The sequence below is a fragment of the Cyprinus carpio genome, chromosome B10 (genome assembly GCF_018340385.1).
Source record: "Cyprinus carpio isolate SPL01 chromosome B10, ASM1834038v1, whole genome shotgun sequence".
NCBI classification, from domain to species: Eukaryota; Metazoa; Chordata; class Actinopteri; order Cypriniformes; family Cyprinidae; genus Cyprinus; species Cyprinus carpio.
In genome coordinates this window covers 3118796-3139251 of record NC_056606.1, presented here as the reverse complement: position 1 = coordinate 3139251, position 20456 = coordinate 3118796, and the positions used below count along the sequence as shown (strand labels likewise).

At 36.3% G+C, this 20456-nt stretch overlaps 1 protein-coding gene across 2 annotated transcripts in view; it reads left to right on the top strand.

Moving 5' to 3' along the window:
* The window catches only part of syk (spleen tyrosine kinase), a 24914-nt gene extending 4458 nt beyond the window's left edge, over positions 1-20456 (top strand). The window contains exons 2-14 of one of the 2 annotated variants that reach the window (XM_042732115.1): positions 2762-3076; positions 7520-7960; positions 9503-9667; positions 11505-11652; positions 12673-12756; positions 13965-14033; positions 15913-15976; positions 16056-16215; positions 16681-16890; positions 17666-17855; positions 18014-18154; positions 19159-19271; positions 19541-20456. In XM_042732115.1, the coding sequence (XP_042588049.1) occupies positions 7563-7960; positions 9503-9667; positions 11505-11652; positions 12673-12756; positions 13965-14033; positions 15913-15976; positions 16056-16215; positions 16681-16890; positions 17666-17855; positions 18014-18154; positions 19159-19271; positions 19541-19613 (1815 nt within the window). In that variant the 5' untranslated portion in view covers positions 2762-3076; positions 7520-7562 and the 3' untranslated portion in view covers positions 19614-20456. Of the gene's footprint in view, positions 1-2761; positions 3077-7519; positions 7961-9484; positions 9668-11504; positions 11653-12672; positions 12757-13964; positions 14034-15912; positions 15977-16055; positions 16216-16680; positions 16891-17665; positions 17856-18013; positions 18155-19158; positions 19272-19540 lie in introns of those variants that run through there. The other variant, XM_042732114.1, reaches the window with a different exon arrangement.

Sequence of the window (20456 nt, the reverse complement as noted above, 5' to 3'; positions counted from 1 at the left end):
TGCGACCGACGAGCCATCGCCAGTGATTGCGACAGTGCTGAGGATCGCCTCAGAGCCAGAGCCTGTGACGTCAGACCAGGTGCGAGAGCCGGCTACAGAGCTTGCCACGGAGGAGAGCACTATGGAGAGCATGGAGGGAATCTCCGCCCGCTGCACCATGGCTGAGGGTGAGCTGAGCTTAATAGACTATAACTGGGATTTGTATGCAGACATGCCCCCTCTTCTTCCGCTTTCATCTGAGCTCTCTGTCTGCCCTGAACTGTCTGTCCGTCCTGAACTTTCTGCATGCCCAGAAACGACCACTGATGTCATCCCCCTGTCCGCCGCGCTCCCAGTGTTGGGAGTTGTGATATGGTGTGTGTGGGCAGTGCACACCATCCCTAAACCCTTTGCTCGTCTGGATTTCCCAACCACCAACCCACCCTCTCCTGCCTCCTCATGTCATCCCTGTTTTACCATTGCGACCACTGGTTCCTGTCAGCCCCTATGATCACCCTCAGCCCACCATCATTCACCGCGGGTCTGCCACTCTCCATCGGTGTTGTGGCTGGAGGATCCCTTGTCTCTGCCTCCAGCCTCTGAGTCCTGGACTCCGCCTCAGCCCTTCGACCCAGCAGCTCCAACATGGCTCCTAGCTCCCTCCTCTCTTCACTGTGGCCCGTCAGTCCACCACCTCCGCCGGGCTTCCTTGTCCCTCCGGCTCTGCCTTGATCTGTTGTCGACCATTAGCCACCTCGGGACTCCTCTGTGTTGCCCTGGCTCATCAGCTCACCATCTCCGCCTCGGGCTCCTCCTCCACCTGCTCCACCACCGTCAGTTGGCCTCCTGGAGTTGTCAGCCCTTCCTCCACCATGGCTGCTCCCTCTGTTGGCTCCACCGTGGGCCGCCATCATGGCTACAGCCTGGGTCCCACCTGGCTCTTCCTCCTGCTCCTGTTCCCTTCTGTCGTCACCCTGGCTCCTCCCTCCATCTGTTCCTCCATGGATCCTCCTGTCTCCTAAATGGCTCCTCCCTCCTCTGTTGTTCCTCCTCCTCCCGGTCATCTGACCTCCTCCATTATTATCCCAATATAAGTTGTATAAGTTGTCAGTTCAGTGTTTCTTTGTCCGGTCTCGTCGATGTGTACGTCTGTTTTACCCTGGTGTGTGTGTATGCTACTTCCCTGCTATGGATTACTTGTTGGTCCTTCTTGTTGGGCAGAGCTAATGAGTGCCATTTGTAAGTTGTCCAGCTTGATGAGTACAAGTTTGGTACATACAATATACAGTAAGTACCAAGTTATTGCCACTCCCTAAAGCTGACTTTTGCCCATTCTTAATGGATGACCAGGAGTTTTAAGCACAATCTCAACAGATTCAACTTTTGATAAGATGCCTTTAAAATAAAACTTCCTTTCTATTTGTAAAATATTTTACATTAACGTATTTGCATTACACATTTCAAATAGTAAAATGATAATAGACCCAATTGTAGACTACAGTACATGTGGGTTTGATAAAATCATCTTTGATCAGTTTAGGAAAATAAACAGCTGCTAACCACAGCGTCTATTGGTATAACAGATGTGGTCGCTGTGAACGAGTTTCAGTTGTTCTGAAGCATTGTGCTGCCCCCTCCTGAGAGCAGATAAAACTTCACAAACTGACACCTGACATTACTAATAAACTCACTGCATTCTTCATTCAGCGTGTTGGGCTGATTTCTGTAGGATCATGTGACACTGAAGACTGGAGTAATGATGCTGAAAATTCAGCGCTGCATTACAGCAATAAATTACATTTTACTATAATATTCAGTTAACAAATAAATTGTAATAATATTTCACATTATTACAGTTTTTACTGTAATTTGGATTAAATAAATGCAGCCTTGGTGAGCAGAAGAGACTTCATTATAGACATTTAAAAATCATAATGTTTCCAAACATTTGACAGGTACTATACTTTAACCTCAAAGTGCATGTTCCAGGAAAGAAACAAAGAAAAAAACAAAGAAAGAAAGACAATGAATTGCTGCCACCATTTGCCAGGTCCCCACATATCATGAAGCGTAAAATACGATCCAGGGTTCAGAGTTTTGCAGTAAATGTCACTTTGTTGCGAAATTCTCAGATGATTGTTTGTGGCACAACTCTGCATTTCTCTCTGTTGCTAGGATGAAACACCCTCTGTGTTGGCATTTGTAGCATAAGATTTATTATTTAAGCATTTATTATAATTATACAAAATAGCATGCATTTTAAAAGTGTGATAATCACAGACTGACATTCAAATATAATGCAGAGCATTGTGAACAAAAGAAAACAATTAAATTTGCAATTTAAATTCACAGCTAGGTTGAACCGCAAACACATCTGCTCTTCCTGCTGATCATAAACCTTGCACACTTGTTAATTTACAGTTTAGTTTCTGTGTTATTTTATGGGTAATTATTGTTTATGCGAAGGTTGTGACTTGCATGCTTCAGTTATTGATTTAAGTTTTTATTAAATGTTAAGCAAAGCATTGCTTACTCGTTATCATGTTAAAGTATTATCTCAAGATGTGTACTAATTAGGAGGATTATTTGGTCAAAATGTACTGATTAATTAAAAGTCAGCTTGATTTAATTTGAAAATCCTTTTTTTTTTCAGGAAATTTTGAATGTTATGAACTGTCATGCAAAATTGATCTAAGAAAATGAACATTTTAGTAAATCTTATGGATTATTTCTTGGGCAACTCCTTGGACTAAATATCTACTATTATATGTTTTCGTTTCAGATGGAAGAGGAAGTCAAAGATAGGACAACAAAATAGTGAAGGAAGTAGACAGAAGTTTTTCAAAATGAGGAAGTCTGCAAATAGTTCCATTGACTTACTGTACAATAACAGCAACTCAAAGGTGAACATTTTTTGAGCACACCAGTATTCGCTCAGTTTCAGTGTACTCTTAGTGCTGGTGTTCCAGAATTGGCAGCTACTTTTGAACTATCCACTGAGTTTTTGGTCATACCACTTCCTGTTCAGTTCGACAGCTTATGTGAACATGGTGTGTAGTCACTGTCCAAAGTGAGGGACGTCGAAACACTTTGTAAGGTAAGAATATGTCTGTTCATGTAGTACATCAGATTTTGTTAAACTGGATGAATTCTTCAGGCTGAGTGAATTAAGCGTGAATTCAACCAATCAAGTGAATGATGAGAAGAAAAAAATTGAAATACTTTCAATTACAATTTGATTTTATTTCATATGCAGTGTTGTATTAGAAACTTAGAATGATCATCACACGGTATGCATCATATTAAATATGCTAATAGTAAATTATTGATATGGAAATATCATGAAAATAAAAGGCAAAAGTTCTAGTGAAAATATTGAAATTATCACTTTGTTGTGGCATTACCTGATCTGGCATTATTTAGTTACTTTGAAGTAAATAATCTGAACAATATCAGATGTTTCTCTGCCTTATAGTGGTCTAATATTTCTTTTAAAGAAGGCAATTATTAGTTTGTGATTTTTTATCAAATAAAAATGTGTTTAATGTATGTTAATAATTCAACAATAATTTATTAATGATTTGCATATAAAAGTCTTGAATATTTGCTTTGATGCTTTTCACTTGATATAAAATAAATATATAGTGAGGTCCAAATGTCTAAATTGTAGATCATTACATTGGCGTTCAAAATATAAAAAAAAAAAAACACGAAAGAAAGAAAGTTATAGAATTTTGAAACTTTTATGAGATGTTATGACAAACATAATAAATACTGCGAAATTATGAAATTTTGAAACATTTTAATTGCATGGTTACCATTTTTTTTTATTGTGTTCTAATATAAGTTTTTTTTTTTTTAAGTTTCCTCACTATTGATTTTAGACTTTTCAACATATATATAAACTATTGTCCAGAGTTTATTGAGTATTATTATTATTAGCATCTTACACAAAGCCAAACGTACATAAAAGATCATTAGAGCAATAATAGGGCATAATATATGATATAATTATTTCATTATTTTGGCTTAATAAAACACCTTAATAAAATACATTTTATAATAGCTCACAAAAAAGTTTTCCGAGTAGTAAATGACATATTTAAAACTTGTACGCCTAACCAGTGGCACACGTCTCTGTAGCTAGACATGTTTTATTAAAGTCATTGTGCTGCTTTGCTACATTCACTGATTTAACACAAAGCTACAACCACATTTTCCATCACAAACCTTGCATTTTGCTGTTAGGTTACAATGATACTGACCTTTTCTAGCTCAGCCAATCTGGCTTCTTCTTTATGGAATCTTTTGTGGTTGAATTTGATGAATCTTCTCAGACTTGCTTCTCTTTCATGCATGAACACCAGGCCCTGAGGTTTTGTATTAGCACTTGTGTTTGAGGTTGCTTTTTAGTAAGTAAAAAGGCTAGAGGATGTATTTTCTGTTTGCTTCATTTGGCATTTTGACAAATACTTGGTAATAATGGGAAAATTAATGTATATTTCTATAGAAAAAAACGAAAAAAAAAAAACATTGCAATGCTGATAGAGTGTACTGTATTCACTGGATCAGACTGTAGACTTTTAGATAACAGGTGAACAAAAATCAAAACAGTCACATCAAGATGTACCAGTTTAAACTGGGATTAATGACTTGTTAGATATGTTTATGGTCTGTGGCACTTATTAAGCAGCACTGAAGCATGAAATGGCTCATTTCCATGTAAGGTGTTCAGCTGTGTGACCTTGACGTGAGCGGATTCATCTGCTTGCTGTGAATCATCTTTAAGTGCCTTAAACATCTCATGAGACTGGGCTTAAGTTGTAGTAGAGGCTGAATGCTATTGCAAAAGACTTGACCACTTCCTCTTTCTGCGTGAACTAGTTTCTCAGCGCCGCATGTCTTTTAACTTCTCACCCAAGTTAGAGTTTGAAATATACATAGACATACACATACACGTGTTTCTGTAATTTACTTTGTAAGAAAAAAAAAGAAAAAGAAAAAAGTGTGGAAAGAAAATACAATTGGTGTTTCTCATTATTTTTAAAAAACGTTTTGATCTAAAAGCTTAAATGCTCTGACTATATTTTGTGTATACAGTGTGGCTATGTAAAAACTTTTGTTTAAATGGATATGGATCTGAAGGTAAAACAGACAAAAAGTGGCTTGTATACATAGAAACGGGGCGAAAATATAATATAGGTTTGATCTGTTTAATTTACTTCATAAATTTTTCACTCCTCCGTTAGTTTTATTTCATAGTTTATTATTGTAGAAAAAGTGGAAAACTGTAACAACAAAGAATGAATAATTATAGTAAAGTAAATCTTTATAAAGGTTTTTTTATAATGTTTGATTCGCATGCTTAATACAAAAATCACATTACTTTCTGTGTTCCATTAACAGTGCCCCTGAAAACTAATATATATATGTGTATGATTTATGACTTCGTTAATCTTTTATTTCTCATGCATAAAAATGACATGGCACATGCATAATACTAAGCTAAGAATTATAGTTTAACATTAACCAAGAGTCGTCCAGAACTTCAGAAGTGTATGCTGGATGAGTTTTGTCTTCTTTGACTCGTCCCATAATGTTCTGGAATGTTCCAGAAAGCACTAGAATTTAACAGAATATTTCAGAATGTTAGATCACTTAACTGGATGTTCTAGAATCCTTGCAAAAACAACAACAACAACAACAAAAACCCGTCAAACTAGTTCACAAATGTAAACCAGTGTTTCATAATGACCTCAGTATTTACCAAAACATTGATGCTATGTGAAAATAAATTGTTTATTTAATGAACATATGCTTGGAGTAGTTATCAAAAAATGAGAAGGAACAGGCAGTCAGATTAAAATGAAACGCTTAAGATGGTGATTAAGATAAGACATTAGAAACCAGTGCATTTTCTTAGAAAATATATTGCATTTATAATGCTACCATGGCAAACTGATGTTGTTGTGCACAACATTTATTCATGTACAGTCTTGAGTGCTAATTGCCTTTACACCGTGGTCATTACTGATTAAATTAAAGCCCATTTAAACCTTTATTGGTAACACTTAAGTTTAGGGACCAATTCTCACTGTTACTTATGACTTTTGCCTCAATAAACTCCTAAGTTGCTGTTTATTAATAGTTAGTAAGGTAGTTGTTAAATATTGGTTCAAATTAAGGGATCTAAAATAAGGGCATGCAGAATAAGACTTTAATATGTGCTTAATAACCAGCCAATTTGCTAGTAATATAAAGTCAAAAGCTCTAAAAAAAGTCTATCAAAAGTTTCTAAGAAAATATTCTACACATTGGGCCTCATTTATAAAGCGTGCGTATGCTCAGATTTTATCTTAGAGTGTGCGTATGCTAAAATCCATGCCAGCGCTAATATCTGACATGGAAACGTGCTTAGATTCTGAGCAGACGTACATACCTTTTCTTGTCGGAGTACCTACTGCAGGTTTTTGAAAATCTAAGCTGTTCTTGCAGCTCGCTGTTCTAAATGAAAGAATTTGGACAAAGAATGGGGATCTTTTACATGTTAATGACTTTAATTAAGAGTCGTTTACAAGGCAGAGAGCTGAAACCACTCAGTTGAGCGCAGGTTCAAGATCATTTGGGATTCAGAGATTTCACATCTGAAAGAGAGGAGTATGTGCGTACGTTCATTTTATGAGTCACATGTACACATATATGTGACCCTGGACCACAAAACCAGTCATAAGAGTACATTTATACATTTATACACCTGAAAGCTGAATAAATAAGCTTTGCATTGATGTATGGTTTGTTAGGACAATATTTTGCCGAGATACAACTATTTGAAAATCTGGAATCTGAGGGTGCAAAAAAATCAAAATATTAAGAAAATCACCTTTAAAGTTGTCAAAATTAAGTTCTTAGCAATGCATATTACTAATCAAAAATTTGGTTTTGATATATTTTTACAGTAGGAAATTTACAAAATATTAGTGCTCTCAAATGATTAATCGCCATTAATTGCATCCAAAATAAAAAAAATTGTTTACATTATATATGTATGTTTACTGTTTTATATTTATTATGTATATACAAATACACACACATACAGTATTGATCTTGAAAACATTTACGTTTATACATTATACATTTGATATTATATATAAATATATTTAATATATAAACATATTTTTCTTAAATATATATCTGCATGTGTTTGTATTTATATTTACAGTACATAATAAACATACACAGTATACACTCATATGTTATGTAAACAAAAACATTTATTTTGGATGTGATTAATCGCGATTAATCGTTTGACAGCACTACAAAATATCTTCATGGAACATGATCTTTGCTTAATATCCTAATGATTTTTAGCATAAAAGAAAAATCGGTCATTTTGCCCCACATACAATGTATTGTTGGCTATTGCTACAAATATTATGACTGGTTTTCTGCTCCAGGGTCACATTTGAGAGATGATCGTAAGATCAAATTTAGGATGGTTTCTGCGCAACATTTTATAACTGAGGCCCGTTGTCTTTTTCAGGTTATTAGCGGTCCTCTGAGCTTTGGCAGACGGTTGAGCAGACATGGCAGACAGGGTGCATGTGCTGCCGTACTTCTTCGGCAACATCACGCGAGAGGAGGCAGAGGAGTACCTGCGGCAGGGAGGAGCGGGGGACGGCCTGTACCTGCTGCGCCAGAGCCGCAGTTTCCTCGGCGGATACGCTCTGTCCGTGGCCTACGGTCGCCAGTTCTACCACTACACCATCGAGAGAGATATGAACGACACCTACGCCATCGCCGGCGGAAAATCTCACAGAACCCCCATAGATGTGATTGACTACCACTCGCAGGAGTCCGACGGGCTCGTCTGCCTGCTGAAGAGGCCCTTCAACCGGCCCCGGGGCACCGAGCCTAAAGTCGGGCCCTTTGAGGACCTCAGGGAGCAGCTCATCCGTCAGTACGTCAAACAAACCACTAAACTACATAACACTTTATTTCAATAGTCCACTATACACTACACTCTTAAAAATAAAGGTGCTTAGAAGGTTCTTCACAGCGATGCCATAGAAGAAAGTTCACAGCGATGCCATAGAAGAACCATTTTTGGTTCCACAAAGAACCATTCAGTCAAAGGTTCTTTAAAGAACTATCTCTTATCATCTGAAGAACCTTCTTTCACCACAAAAAGAAACTTTTATGAAACAGAAAGGTTCTTCAGATGTTAAGGTTCTTTATGGAACCATTTAGACAAGAAGGTTCTTCTATGGCATCATGAAGCACCTTTATTTTTAAGAGTGTAAAGTTACTTATAGTCTAAAGTGGACTATCAAAATAAAGTGTAATCCTTTATTTAATTTCGGTAACACTGTATTTTAAGGTTACACATGTTATATTATTTCACTTTAACATATTTTGTTGACTATAAGTAATGTTTCACCTACCTCTCATTCGAGTGTTAGTAGAGTAGTAGTAGACCAGTAGGGTTAGAATAAGTTGACATGTACTTGTAAAGTTACTTATAGTCAGTAGAGTGTCTGCTGGGAGACCATCACAATAAAGAGTTAGCAGATATTAATCACGCAGTCTACTTATACTCTATATTGTTATTATATAATAACAATAAATGATGCATAATTACATGCAAGTAACACTAAGCCAAAACCTAACCATATAGTAAATATATGTTTTACTCAGTACTTAAATGTATAATTACACTGTAACAAGGACAGCTTAAAAGTGTTACCTTAATTTCTCAGAAGTTGCTCTTTCATAACTCATAAATCTTTTAGGGTTTGCAATACACTTGCACGGTGAGTCATACTGTACTGTAACTTTTTTGGTGAACTTGTATGAATTTGTGCAATGTCTTTTGTATATTTTCATAAAATACAATCTGCTTGTGCTCCACTGATGGTTATGTTTAGGTTGACCTTCATGCTTACTTTATTTCTAAATACCTTTTTTATGAATTGTACAAATTCGCCGAAACGTTAAATAGTTATGCTTTCTCATGAGTTTGGTATTTGAGACTTCAGTTATGCTCAGAGACAATTGCTTAAATAGAGCATTGAGCTCATGTATTTACTGTTTATTTACTGTCTTCTTGTGCCCTTACTTACTTTTCCAGCAAACCCAGGTTTCAAACCATACTTACTTTTCCAGCAAATCCCCTCCAATCATCTTGCTCATTTGGGTACACTGTAAAAATTGAGTATTTACAGAGTATATGTTATGAGAAAATACAATTTCAGTCTGAAAGTTTTACTGACATTTAATGAAATTAGTGAACATTTTTATAGAAATAAAAAATAAACACAACCACATTCACCTATATACTAACACAAAACAAAACATAAAAAGCCCATATTTCATTTCTCACAATAATCATAAAAACCATTTGCACCAATTGTGAATACATTTATGCCAACCCTGTGCTGCATTACACAAATCATAAATGCACATTTTTGGTATAAGACAGGAGCAGTTTATTAGCTATTTCTGATTTATTATGTATTGTGGTGTGGCAGGGTTCGGCTCTGGAGCAGGCTATCATCAGCCAGAGGCCTAAGCTGGAGAAACTCATCGCCACAACGGCTCATGAGAAGATGCCGTGGTTCCATGGCAAGATCGACCGCGAGGACTCAGAGCAGCGGCTGCTCAGGAGCTCACGCGTCAACGGCAAATTCCTGTGAGTCTCATTCACTCCGCAAGTACAAGATAAATGAGACGTGATCTTGAGTGTTTAGAAATACACTCGTAAAAATAAAGGTGCTTCACGATGCCATAGAAGAACCTTTTTGTCTAAATGGTTCCATAAAGAACCTTTAACATCTGAAGAACCTTTATGTTTCACAAAATGTTCTTTGTGGTGAAAGAAGGTTCTTCAGATTATAAAAATCCTTTGACTGAATGGTTCTTTGTGGAACCACAAATGGTTCTTCTATGGCAACCTTTTAATCATCTTTATTTTTAAGAGTTTACCCAGAATACACACTTTATTAGCTACAGCATATAATCTAGGTCAGTAGGATTTTTATTTATTATTTTAAGAAATTACACTTTTATTCAGATGGGAGGCATTCAGTTGATCAAAACTGACAGTAAACACTTTTAGATTGTTACAAAAGATTTTGTTAACACTTAATTTTAAAGTGCCCTTGTGACACGTTACATGTACTTACTATTATAATAAGAATTAATTATGCATAATTACATTTAAGTAACACTAATCCTAACCATATAGTAAGTGCATGTAGTTAATTAATATCATGTATAATTACACTGTAACAAGGACACCTTAAAATAAAGTCTAACCAAGATTTCAAATAATTGCTGTTCTTTTGAACTTTCAAAATCAAAGAATCTTGCACAAAATGTGTCTCAGTTTCCAGAAAAATAAAAATTTCTTGAGCATCAAATTTCTGAAGATCATGTGGCACTGAAGACTGGAGTAAGGAATAACTGCATCACAGGAATAATTTACATTTTAAAATATATTCACAAAGAAAGCAGTTATTTGAAACTGTAATAATATGTCACAGTTTTGCTGCTTTTACTGTATTTTTAAACAATTAAATTCAGCTTTGGTGAGCGGAAGAGTCTTTTGAATGGCAGTGTATCTTAAATAAAATAGTTCATAAAAAAATATGTAATTGTTTATATTGTTATATTGCATCAGCATTTAATTTAAATTTCTAAGATCACCAAATTAAAGCTTTTTTTTATTTTTTATTTTTTTGCTTTAATTACACGAATGTTAGTCATTTAGAGTTATGGTTAAATTATAACATGCTTATGTGCATGCACTCTAATCATTTTTAGTGCCTAGATCAAGATTTGATATAACCTAATATATATTCATATTTATTTTAAGGTCATCAATCATCTTAAAATTTTAATCCCGAAACTGTTGCGAAGAAATAAGTTGTGAAAAGCTACAGAGGGTGCAGGTTGAATACAGCAGTGGGTTCCAGGCAGGGCTTTGGACTGCTCTGAAGTGAAAGAAGCGATGCAGAGAGGCAGCATGCGGTTTCCGCTGTCACACTGTTGGAGAGGACTTCCTGAAGTGACCGAAGACGAGTGTGCTGGGTGGGGGTAGTGCGTGTCAGTACAAGTGTGCGCTTGCTTTAAATAGAACACTTGCCACCATCTTAAAACACACGGTTGCAATGCAGTGCACAAAACAATGGAAAAAGAAGAAAGTTTGCTTATAAGGCCATCATGAGATCATGTCATGAGCTTTGAACTCACTATTTTTTTTTTTTTTTTTACAAAAAAACATCTAAAAAATATAACAATATAAAATTATATTAAAAAATTTATATTAAAACATTAATTAAACATTAGTTTACAACTGCATCTACTGTACACTGAATCTCAGTACTGCTTTGAAAAGTGTCAGTTTTTCTCCTCCAGCTCCATCTAGTGTTGATTTGTGTATAATATACTGTAACCAGAGCTCAGTTTGCAAGAGCCTATTGTCTTCTGCTTAACATTAACTGTATTGTTCTCTCTCCTCCTGACAGAATTAGACAAAGAGAAAACAATGGCAGAAACGTGTCCTTTGCTCTATGTCTCCTGCATAATAACCAAGTCATGCACTATCGCATTGATAAAGACAGGGCTGGCAAACTCTCCATTCCTGACGGGAAGAAGTTCGACACACTTTGGCAGGTAAATAAACCTGTCAAGAGAAACCTGGCTAAGACTTCAGAGACCTCAGAAGCTATACATACCGTCCTTGTCAAAAGTTTAGAAACTGTACGATTTTTGAATGTTTTAAATGAAATCTCTTGGTAACACTTTAGCATAGGGACCAATTCTCACTAGTTGCTTATTAACATGCCTATTATTAACATTGTTTATAAAGCACATATTTTGCATGAGCATATTCTACATCTTTAATCATACCCAATACCTAAACTTAACAACTACCTTACTAACTATCAATAACCAGCTAATTAGGAGATTATTGAGGCAAAAATGGTTGTTACTGAGAATTGGACCATAAAAAAAGTGTGCCGGCCAGTCTTTTCTGCTCACCAAGCCTGTGCTCAAATATACAGCAAAAACAGTAATATTTATGATTTCTGAAGGACACTGAAGACTTTTGACAAGTACTGTATATGTGGAAAAGAATGACCTCAGATAATTAGCAAAAAGTGATGCATTGTTATTTTAGGCTTGTTGATTTTGCTGATGTCCTAAAGAGGATCTTGTAGAGTTAGACAGGTGTTTTCATTTGGTGACCAACAGGACAAACGCCACGTTATATTTAGATTTCCTGGATGAGTGGCTGCATGTTGCACGGCATCAAAGGTTCAGCTAGGTGAATGCTACAGCTAGGCCTCAGAAACATCTCTCACACTGTGAGTGCATGGTTCAAATGAGGTGAGTGTGCAATGAAAGTGTGCGTTGATATAGAAATAGTTTGATTTCGGTGATGCGTCACAACACACGAAGGTGTGCTCATTTGGAGAATGTAAAGAAGTTGTGCGTTAAGTTCTATAAACAAAACCTCCTATATATTGTATATATATTCTTTTCATCTGAAGCTTTACGTGACAGTACATTAATGAGAGTTTATCGACCGATGAAACAGGCCTCAGCGTAAGAAGCGTAACCACAATACTGTGTGAGGCTGAGATGATGTCCAGAATCTGGCTTTGATGGGCACTGTGTTGTGTGTTACAGCTGGTAGAACATTATTCGTATAAGCCTGATGGCCTGCTCCGAGTGCTCACCGAGACCTGCCCGAGACCGTCACATGATTCAGTCGTAAGTACAGTCACATCTCTAAGAAACGCAGCAGTGACCATGTGTTCTCGTATCAGCTTTAAAGAAAAGACTTTACAGTGCACTGACATATCAGACTATATATAAAGCACTCCCATTCAGGACTCTTGTACTGTTTCAAATATCCACAGATAATCCTTAGTTGTTTCACTGAATATAGACACAATTTTAATGAAACTTTCTAACAGTTCATTACACTTGGTGTACTGTAAATTGAAAATAAAGTGGTTCTCAACTGGTGGGTCGTGACCCAAAAGTGCTGTCACAGACAATAGGGAAAGACAATACTAAATGCAACTAACTAAGTAATTTACAGACATGGTGATGGAAACAATATGAGATGGGAGGAAAAAATCCTCCAAGAAACTTTGCATTCATGCATAGAGAAAATGCAAAAAATTTGGATTCCCTCAAGAAACTTGTAAGGAACAGGAAAAAAATGCATAAATAACTGCACATTCATTAATGAAAGTTTTGCATTCCTCCGAGGCAAAAATTTCCCCCAAGAATGTTTGCATTCGTTCCCAAAAATGATGCATTTCTCTGAGAAACATTGCACTTGAAAGTTTGTCCGAGAAACTTTCCGTCCAAAAGTTTTGCAGACAGCTGCAAAGTTTCTCGGTGGAATGCAAAACTTTTGCAAGTAGCCACAAAACCACTGAAATATAATTTTCTCTCTCATCTAATTTTTTTCCCATCAGCCTGTTCTGAACAGCAAAGCGAAACAAAGCTCATTACATTTCCTCATCCTCAGAGGAAGAATTCGATTATGAATGATTGAAGACATCAGGGATAAACATTATATGTTCTGACCATGATTTTTTTTGTGCTTTGAATCATTGTCTGCCAGGAGCATGAAACCTTCATATTCTCATTCAGCGTCTAATGTCACATAAACTAATTTACACATTACTGGGTTTATGCAGTTTCTATAATATATTTTAAAGACATTTAACCAAGGAGTCCAGAAGTAAAGCCTGCTGAGAACCACTGACCTAGACTGTACAAATCCATTTAACACAAGGCCCACTGCAAATGCTACCATGTAAATGTTGCTGAATGTACATAGAATTAGTCAGTTTGCTGAACTAATTATTGAAGAATGGCTCATGGATGTATAGCATTTAACATTAGCATCAAATAGTGTAGGATAAAAATAACCTAATGCTCTTTAAAATTGTGGTTTCTAGCTAGGTGCCACAGGTGGGATTCTCTCCAGAATCAAATCATACTCCTTCCCCAAACCTGGCCAAAAAAAGGTGCACTAACACACCCCTGTCTTCCTCCCTATCCCCCACTGGCAGTGGTAGGACACCCGCCTTGCTTGCGTGTGGTTTTTGCTTCTAACTTCACCCCTCTCTGGTCTCTTCCTCCATTAACTGCCCTGTACATCACATCCAATCATCATTAATAACTCTTCACATTCATATACAGACGTAATCAAGATCTGATTTACACTCTAAAGAATGGTTGCACATTTTTTGTTGAGCCACCTTGATAGCCTATCCACCTTATTTCTAACATAAATGTGGGCATGACTATTTTTAATGTGCGAGGATTCCAGTGTCATAAATTTATTAGCAAAATCATAAACATTGGTTTGTAGTGCAAATTGACCATTTACAGCTTTGTTATTCTTCTAGTTATTTTACAGTAGTGGATAATGAATTGGAAATCTCGCACATTTAAAGAAAATACCTTGCAAAATAAGGTGGATAAAGGATGTAAGTCAGGGCACATGGGCTTGAGTTGATTTGTATTTTTCTGCAGTTATATTTATATATTATAGTATTCACGTGTCTTGCTGGTCTGAGCTGGTCTTGGGTTTCGGGAACTAAACTGGGAGACCAGCTAGTCCAGCTTATAATGGTTTAAGAGGTTTTTCCAGCAAGGATTTGAAAAACTTAAACCATTCTTCTTCTGTAAATGTATTTTTTTATTACGCTAAGCTGCACTGGTAATGTTGGTTACGGTATTTGTTCAGAGAATCACGTAATATAATTGGTGGATTTTATTTAGCTCTTACATCCATCAGTGAGAAAAACAAACAAACACTAAGACTGGAATAGTCAGCATATTTACATCATTTCCATTACACTACTGTTCAAAAATGTGGCTTTTCAGCAAGAATGCATTAAATTGATCAAAAGTGAGAGTAAATACTTTCACATTGTAGATATGAGCCATCATATCACAGATAGCAGCTGTTTATGTTTATTAAGCAACAAAGAAATTTGGCACATCACTATCCACCTCACTTTTCCTGTAAGAGAGAGCGGGCACGGATGTTTGTAAATTAAATGTGTCTATTTTTAGCTGTAAATACAGCTTGTTTGGTTCTTGATATATGCTTGCCATATTATTTTAATGTATAATCTTAATTATGAAAACACTGGAATGCAGTGCAAACATTTTGAGCATTACGGTACTTTGTCTTCTGCTTACTTCTGCACTGAAAAATAAGGTGGATCATAGATGTTGCCTTCATTTGAATTTTACAAGAGCTATTGCATTTATCCAGTGAGAAAATAGATCCAGAACTATACGTTTGATCGTGCATTTGAAGGCATCGTAGCACAAAAAAGAGGTGACTGACTGGAATCAGTCTGCTGTGCTATTTAAAAGTCAAAAAAGTTGCTGCCTGTGCCAAATGTTTCACTCGGTCACCAAATCAATCCGCTTTGAACAAAGGCAACGACTGGCTGTTTTTTTTTTTTGGAAGATTTGTGTTGATATTGAGGTGCCATTACCCCGAATCATACCTCCATATTTTCATTCTCCTTCTCTATCACTCTTTTGTAATTATATAAATGACATAATTATCAATCTCTTTTTTTATTTGTACACTGTGTGTTGGCTTTTGACCTTGGAAGAAGTTTCTCCTCTTCTTCATGGACACTGATCGCATCACGTATAATGAATTGCCATTCATTTACCATTGAAACATCTCAGTAAATGTAAATACGCATTCGATTCTGATTTAAGGTGCCATGAAGAACACAGGAAAGTTTGGTTTGACCCTGCCCCTCTGTCCCATTGATGCATGCAGGCATTTCAGATAACGTGCCTGTGTCCTATCAGCTTTTTCTATGCGAATCTGTGTATTTTCACAATTGTAATTGTGTCGTGTGCTTGTAGGTTCCAGTTGAAAATCCATATAACTTCAGATCAAACCTGGAACTTCCCAAGCCTAATATCACAGGTTGGTTGACTTGCTTCAACACACCAGCACTTGTTTAAATGATCTTTGAGTCTAAACACTCACACTATTGTCTTGACAGAGGCTATGCCGATGGACACACAGGTGTATGAGAGTCCATACGCGGATCCTGAAGAGCTGCGGTCAACGACAGTGAAGCGGAGCGACCTGACTCTGGAGGATGGAGAGTTGGGCTCAGGCAACTTCGGCACTGTGCTGAGAGGAGTCTACCAGATGAAAAAGTTAGTCGACCAAGTTTACGTAGAGGATTTTGGTTATTTTAAGGATATCAAATCTGTCAGTGTCAGTAAATCAAACCTTTATGCAAGATCTTATAAGCTGTTATTCTCACTCTTAAAAAATGCAATTAAAATAATGACTTATTGGTATTGTATTCTAAAAGCCTGAAATGGTTTAAACAAAGAAACTAATCAGTGTTTTGTGTGTGTGTGTGTGTGTGTGTGTGTGTGTGTGTGTGTGTGTGTGTGTGTGTGTGTGTGTGTGTGTGTGTGTGTGTGTGTGTGTGTGTGTGTGTGTGTGTGTGTGTGTGTGTGCGTGTTTTCTTTCTTGCTACAATGTATGATGGGAAATGTGGTTTGGTCTGCTTCCTCATGTATTGCAGAAGTGTTGATGTCATGTGCACTCAGCTCATAAATAGGATTTCCGACATGACTTGAACACTGGCTCTTCTTTTATGTTTGATGCAGGACACAGAAGATTGTTGCTGTTAAGATCCTGAAGAATGATGATAATAACACGGCGGTGAAGGACGAGATGCTGCGGGAAGCGAGCGTCATGCAGCAGCTGGATAACCCGTACATCGTTCGCATGATCGGCATCTGTGAAGCTGAGAACCTCATGCTGGTCATGGAGCTGGCTGAGCTGGGGCCCCTACACAAGTTCCTCCAGAAGAACAAGTACGCCATGCTAGAAATACTACAGAACATATGAGAGCTGTGCTGAACTGTGAATATAGTAATGCATAAATAAGCAATGGAACTACATTCACGAGATTTTATTAACGTTAAGCAGCTATTTAACTCAAAAGTTACCACAGTGAACAGGCCAAAAATTTCAAAAACTCATCATAGTGCCTAAAAACTGTGCGCTATATTTCAGGTTTTCTGAAGTCATGATAGCATTGTGTGAGATGCACAGAGAACATTAGTAAATGCATTAGCTAACATGGACTAACAATTATCAATATATTTTACAGCATTTATTATTCTATGTGGTAACACTTTAGATCACATATTCACACATTTTCCCTCAATAAACTCCTAATTTGCTGCTTACTGATAACAAGTAAGGTAGTTGTTGTAGTAGCTACAGTATGTTTAGGTAATGGGTTGGTTTAAGGGATTAAAATATGGTTATGCAGAATTTTTTAAAATTCTTTTAAAAATTTAAAAATAAAGGTGCTTCACGATGCCATAGAAGAACCTTTTTGTCTAAATGGTTCCATTAAGAACCTTTAACTAACATCTGAAGAACCTTTCTGTTTCAGATTATAAAAAGGTAAGAAAGAGACATTTTTTTAAAGAACCTTTGACTAAATGTTTCTTTGAGGAACCAAAAATGGTTCTTCTATGGCAACCGTTTAAGCACCTTTATTTTTAAGAGTGACAGTAACAGTTTCATGACCGCACTTTAGTCGTATGTTTAATAGCTTTTCACTTTGTGTGTTTTCAGACACATCTCTATGAAGAACATCACAGAGCTGGTTCATCAGGTCTCTATGGGAATGAAATATCTGGAAGAGCACAACTTTGTTCACAGAGATCTCGCAGCCAGGAACGTGCTTTTAGTCACTCAGCACTATGCCAAGATCAGCGACTTTGGACTCTCTAAAGCCCTGGCAGAAGAAGAGAACTATTACAAGGTATAGTCACCAGGAACTAATCACATATACCAAGTAAGACTGAAAGCCCTTTTAGATCTACAGTACATACCCTCATTACAAAGCTTCATGTTGGTAGAGTAGAATGGGGGTTTAAGCTGAGCGTAGCCCTGACTGGTCTTTGTTCGCTGCTCCTGTAGGCCAAAGGTCATGGTAAATGGCCGCTGAAGTGGTACGCTCCCGAGTGCATGAACTACCTGAAGTTCTCGTCCAAGAGCGACGTGTGGAGCTTTGGAGTCCTGATGTGGGAGGCCTTTTCATACGGACAGAAACCGTACAAGGTTTGAACATGCATATTATGATGCTCCTAAACAAACATATTTTGTATTGTTAATCAGGCTGGGTGATGATTGAATATATCAATAAGTGAGTATGTTTGAATATTGAAATGGTCACAATGCTTTTAATGCCTAACAATAAATACAGTTCTTTCTGGTATTCATTTAGTGACAGTGGAAAACCTATGTTATTGCTGGTAAATCTGCATTTAAGCAAACCTTTTGAATCTGCTTCCCAACAGCCGTCTATAAACTAACAAAATAAAATTCTTCTTTTTCATGGTGATGCTTTACAATAAGCTTCAATTCATTCATACTATTTATTTAATACTTTAGCTATCATGCATTAACAATAAAGATATTGTTAGCCTTTATTAATCAAAGTTAATGTTTATTCATAAATACATTATTGTTCTTTGTTACTGAAGAATTCTATTTCTATTCTGGCTACTTGTTTTCTTTTTATTCATAAAAACACGTGACCATCTAACACTAGCACTCTCTGTTCTATTTGTATTCTATTTACTTTATATTTATTAAAAAACACTGTAGCTCTCTCTATTCTATTCTATCTCATTTTTATATGTAAATGTAAATAATGAATGTTCATATACAACATGAAATGCTAAAAATGTATTAGAACACAATAATATATTAACATTAACCGTGATTAATAAAACCTCCAAAAACACTGTCTTTGTTAGTTCATGATACCTAACACACTAATACATAATATTAATTTTAACCTCGCAAAAGTCCTTAGTGGCTCATAAGCATCTACTATATAGCTACATTCACACTGGGCTTTGTTTGTTTTATTCAATATAATAAACTCAATAGCATTAAATAAACTGTATGCAGTATGTTATGTGGGCTTCAGGACCCCCTAAAATAATATTGACATACATACTGTATATTGAATATCATCTAAATCACAAACTGCACATCCGGTGTTTGAAAAAAAGCATTTATTTTAGCATTGTTGGTTTATTCCATATTGTCTGTAGGGTATGAAAGGAAATGAAGTCATCCAAATGATTGAGAGTGGAGAGAGAATGTCCGCCCCAGCCGACTGCCCGGCTGAGATGTACAACCTCATGAGGAAATGCTGGACATACAAGTATGTTTATTGCATATATCAGCATTTATATATTGATAATTCTGCATTCACAATCATTCCATAACTTAAAAGAGAAATGACTTACAGTGAACTATGCTAGCAGTCTTTAACATACTGATAGGAGATCAAACTAGAACACTGATTATAAGCAATGAATGATAGCATTTTGTTTATTATACACAAATGTCTATTACGTATACCTGTGTAATGATGATTAATTCAGTGCAGTACACTGAAGGATAATAAATGGCTCTGTTCTGTTTCTGCAGGCCGGACGAGAGACCTGGATTTTCAGTAGTTGAACCCAGATTGCGGCATTACTATTATGACATATCTCAGTGATGATGAGCAAACATGTACAATTATACAATACAGTATTTCAAAACAGTCAGTCTGTAAGAGGTGGTCTAGTAATTTTTGAATTTTTTCCATTGACATTTTTCATGATAATATCTGTTTTCCTTCATCATTGGTGCACATTCTAATTAGATGATTGACAGCAGTTTGTTTTGAATCATTTAAAGCAATAACTCTTCTTGAAGTATTTGTACTTCCAGGCTATTTTTGTTTGAAACTGTACAAATTGGATCAATAAGCAAAAACTTATTAAATGGGTTGATTTTGCTTCTAAAAGCATGTTTAGAAAGAACATCAGTGTTTTGTCTTTAAAGCCAAGTCAGTATTTTAGATGTATAACAGCAATAGGATGACCAGTCAAGAGCTAAACATGTCTACAGTATTTTCATTCCTTTCTCTCACATTAACTGGGTTTTTGTCTTCATCTAAGTGCCAAATTCTATTTTTTTTTAATATTGAGTGTATGGTTAAAAAGTTGAGAGTTAAAACAGGCTGGTATTCATTCTCTGTGTGAATAGTGTTTACCTCTCATGATCAGGTACAATGTAAGCATATATTTTGCATGTCATCTAAGCAAGGTCTTCATCAGTAATCTCTTAGGATTTGTTTTCTCCATGTATGTGAATTCATTGCATATTCGCTGTGATTTTCAGCTTGATTCAGTCTCTGCAGACTGATAACTGAACAGCATGGCATGACACATTAAAATCTTGCTCTTCCTCATGATGAGATCGATAAACAATACTGAGCAAACTGATCATGTATGGCTGCATTGCAATACGATTTCAAAAAATGCTTTCAAAAGAAATAAAGACAATTTTTGATTGC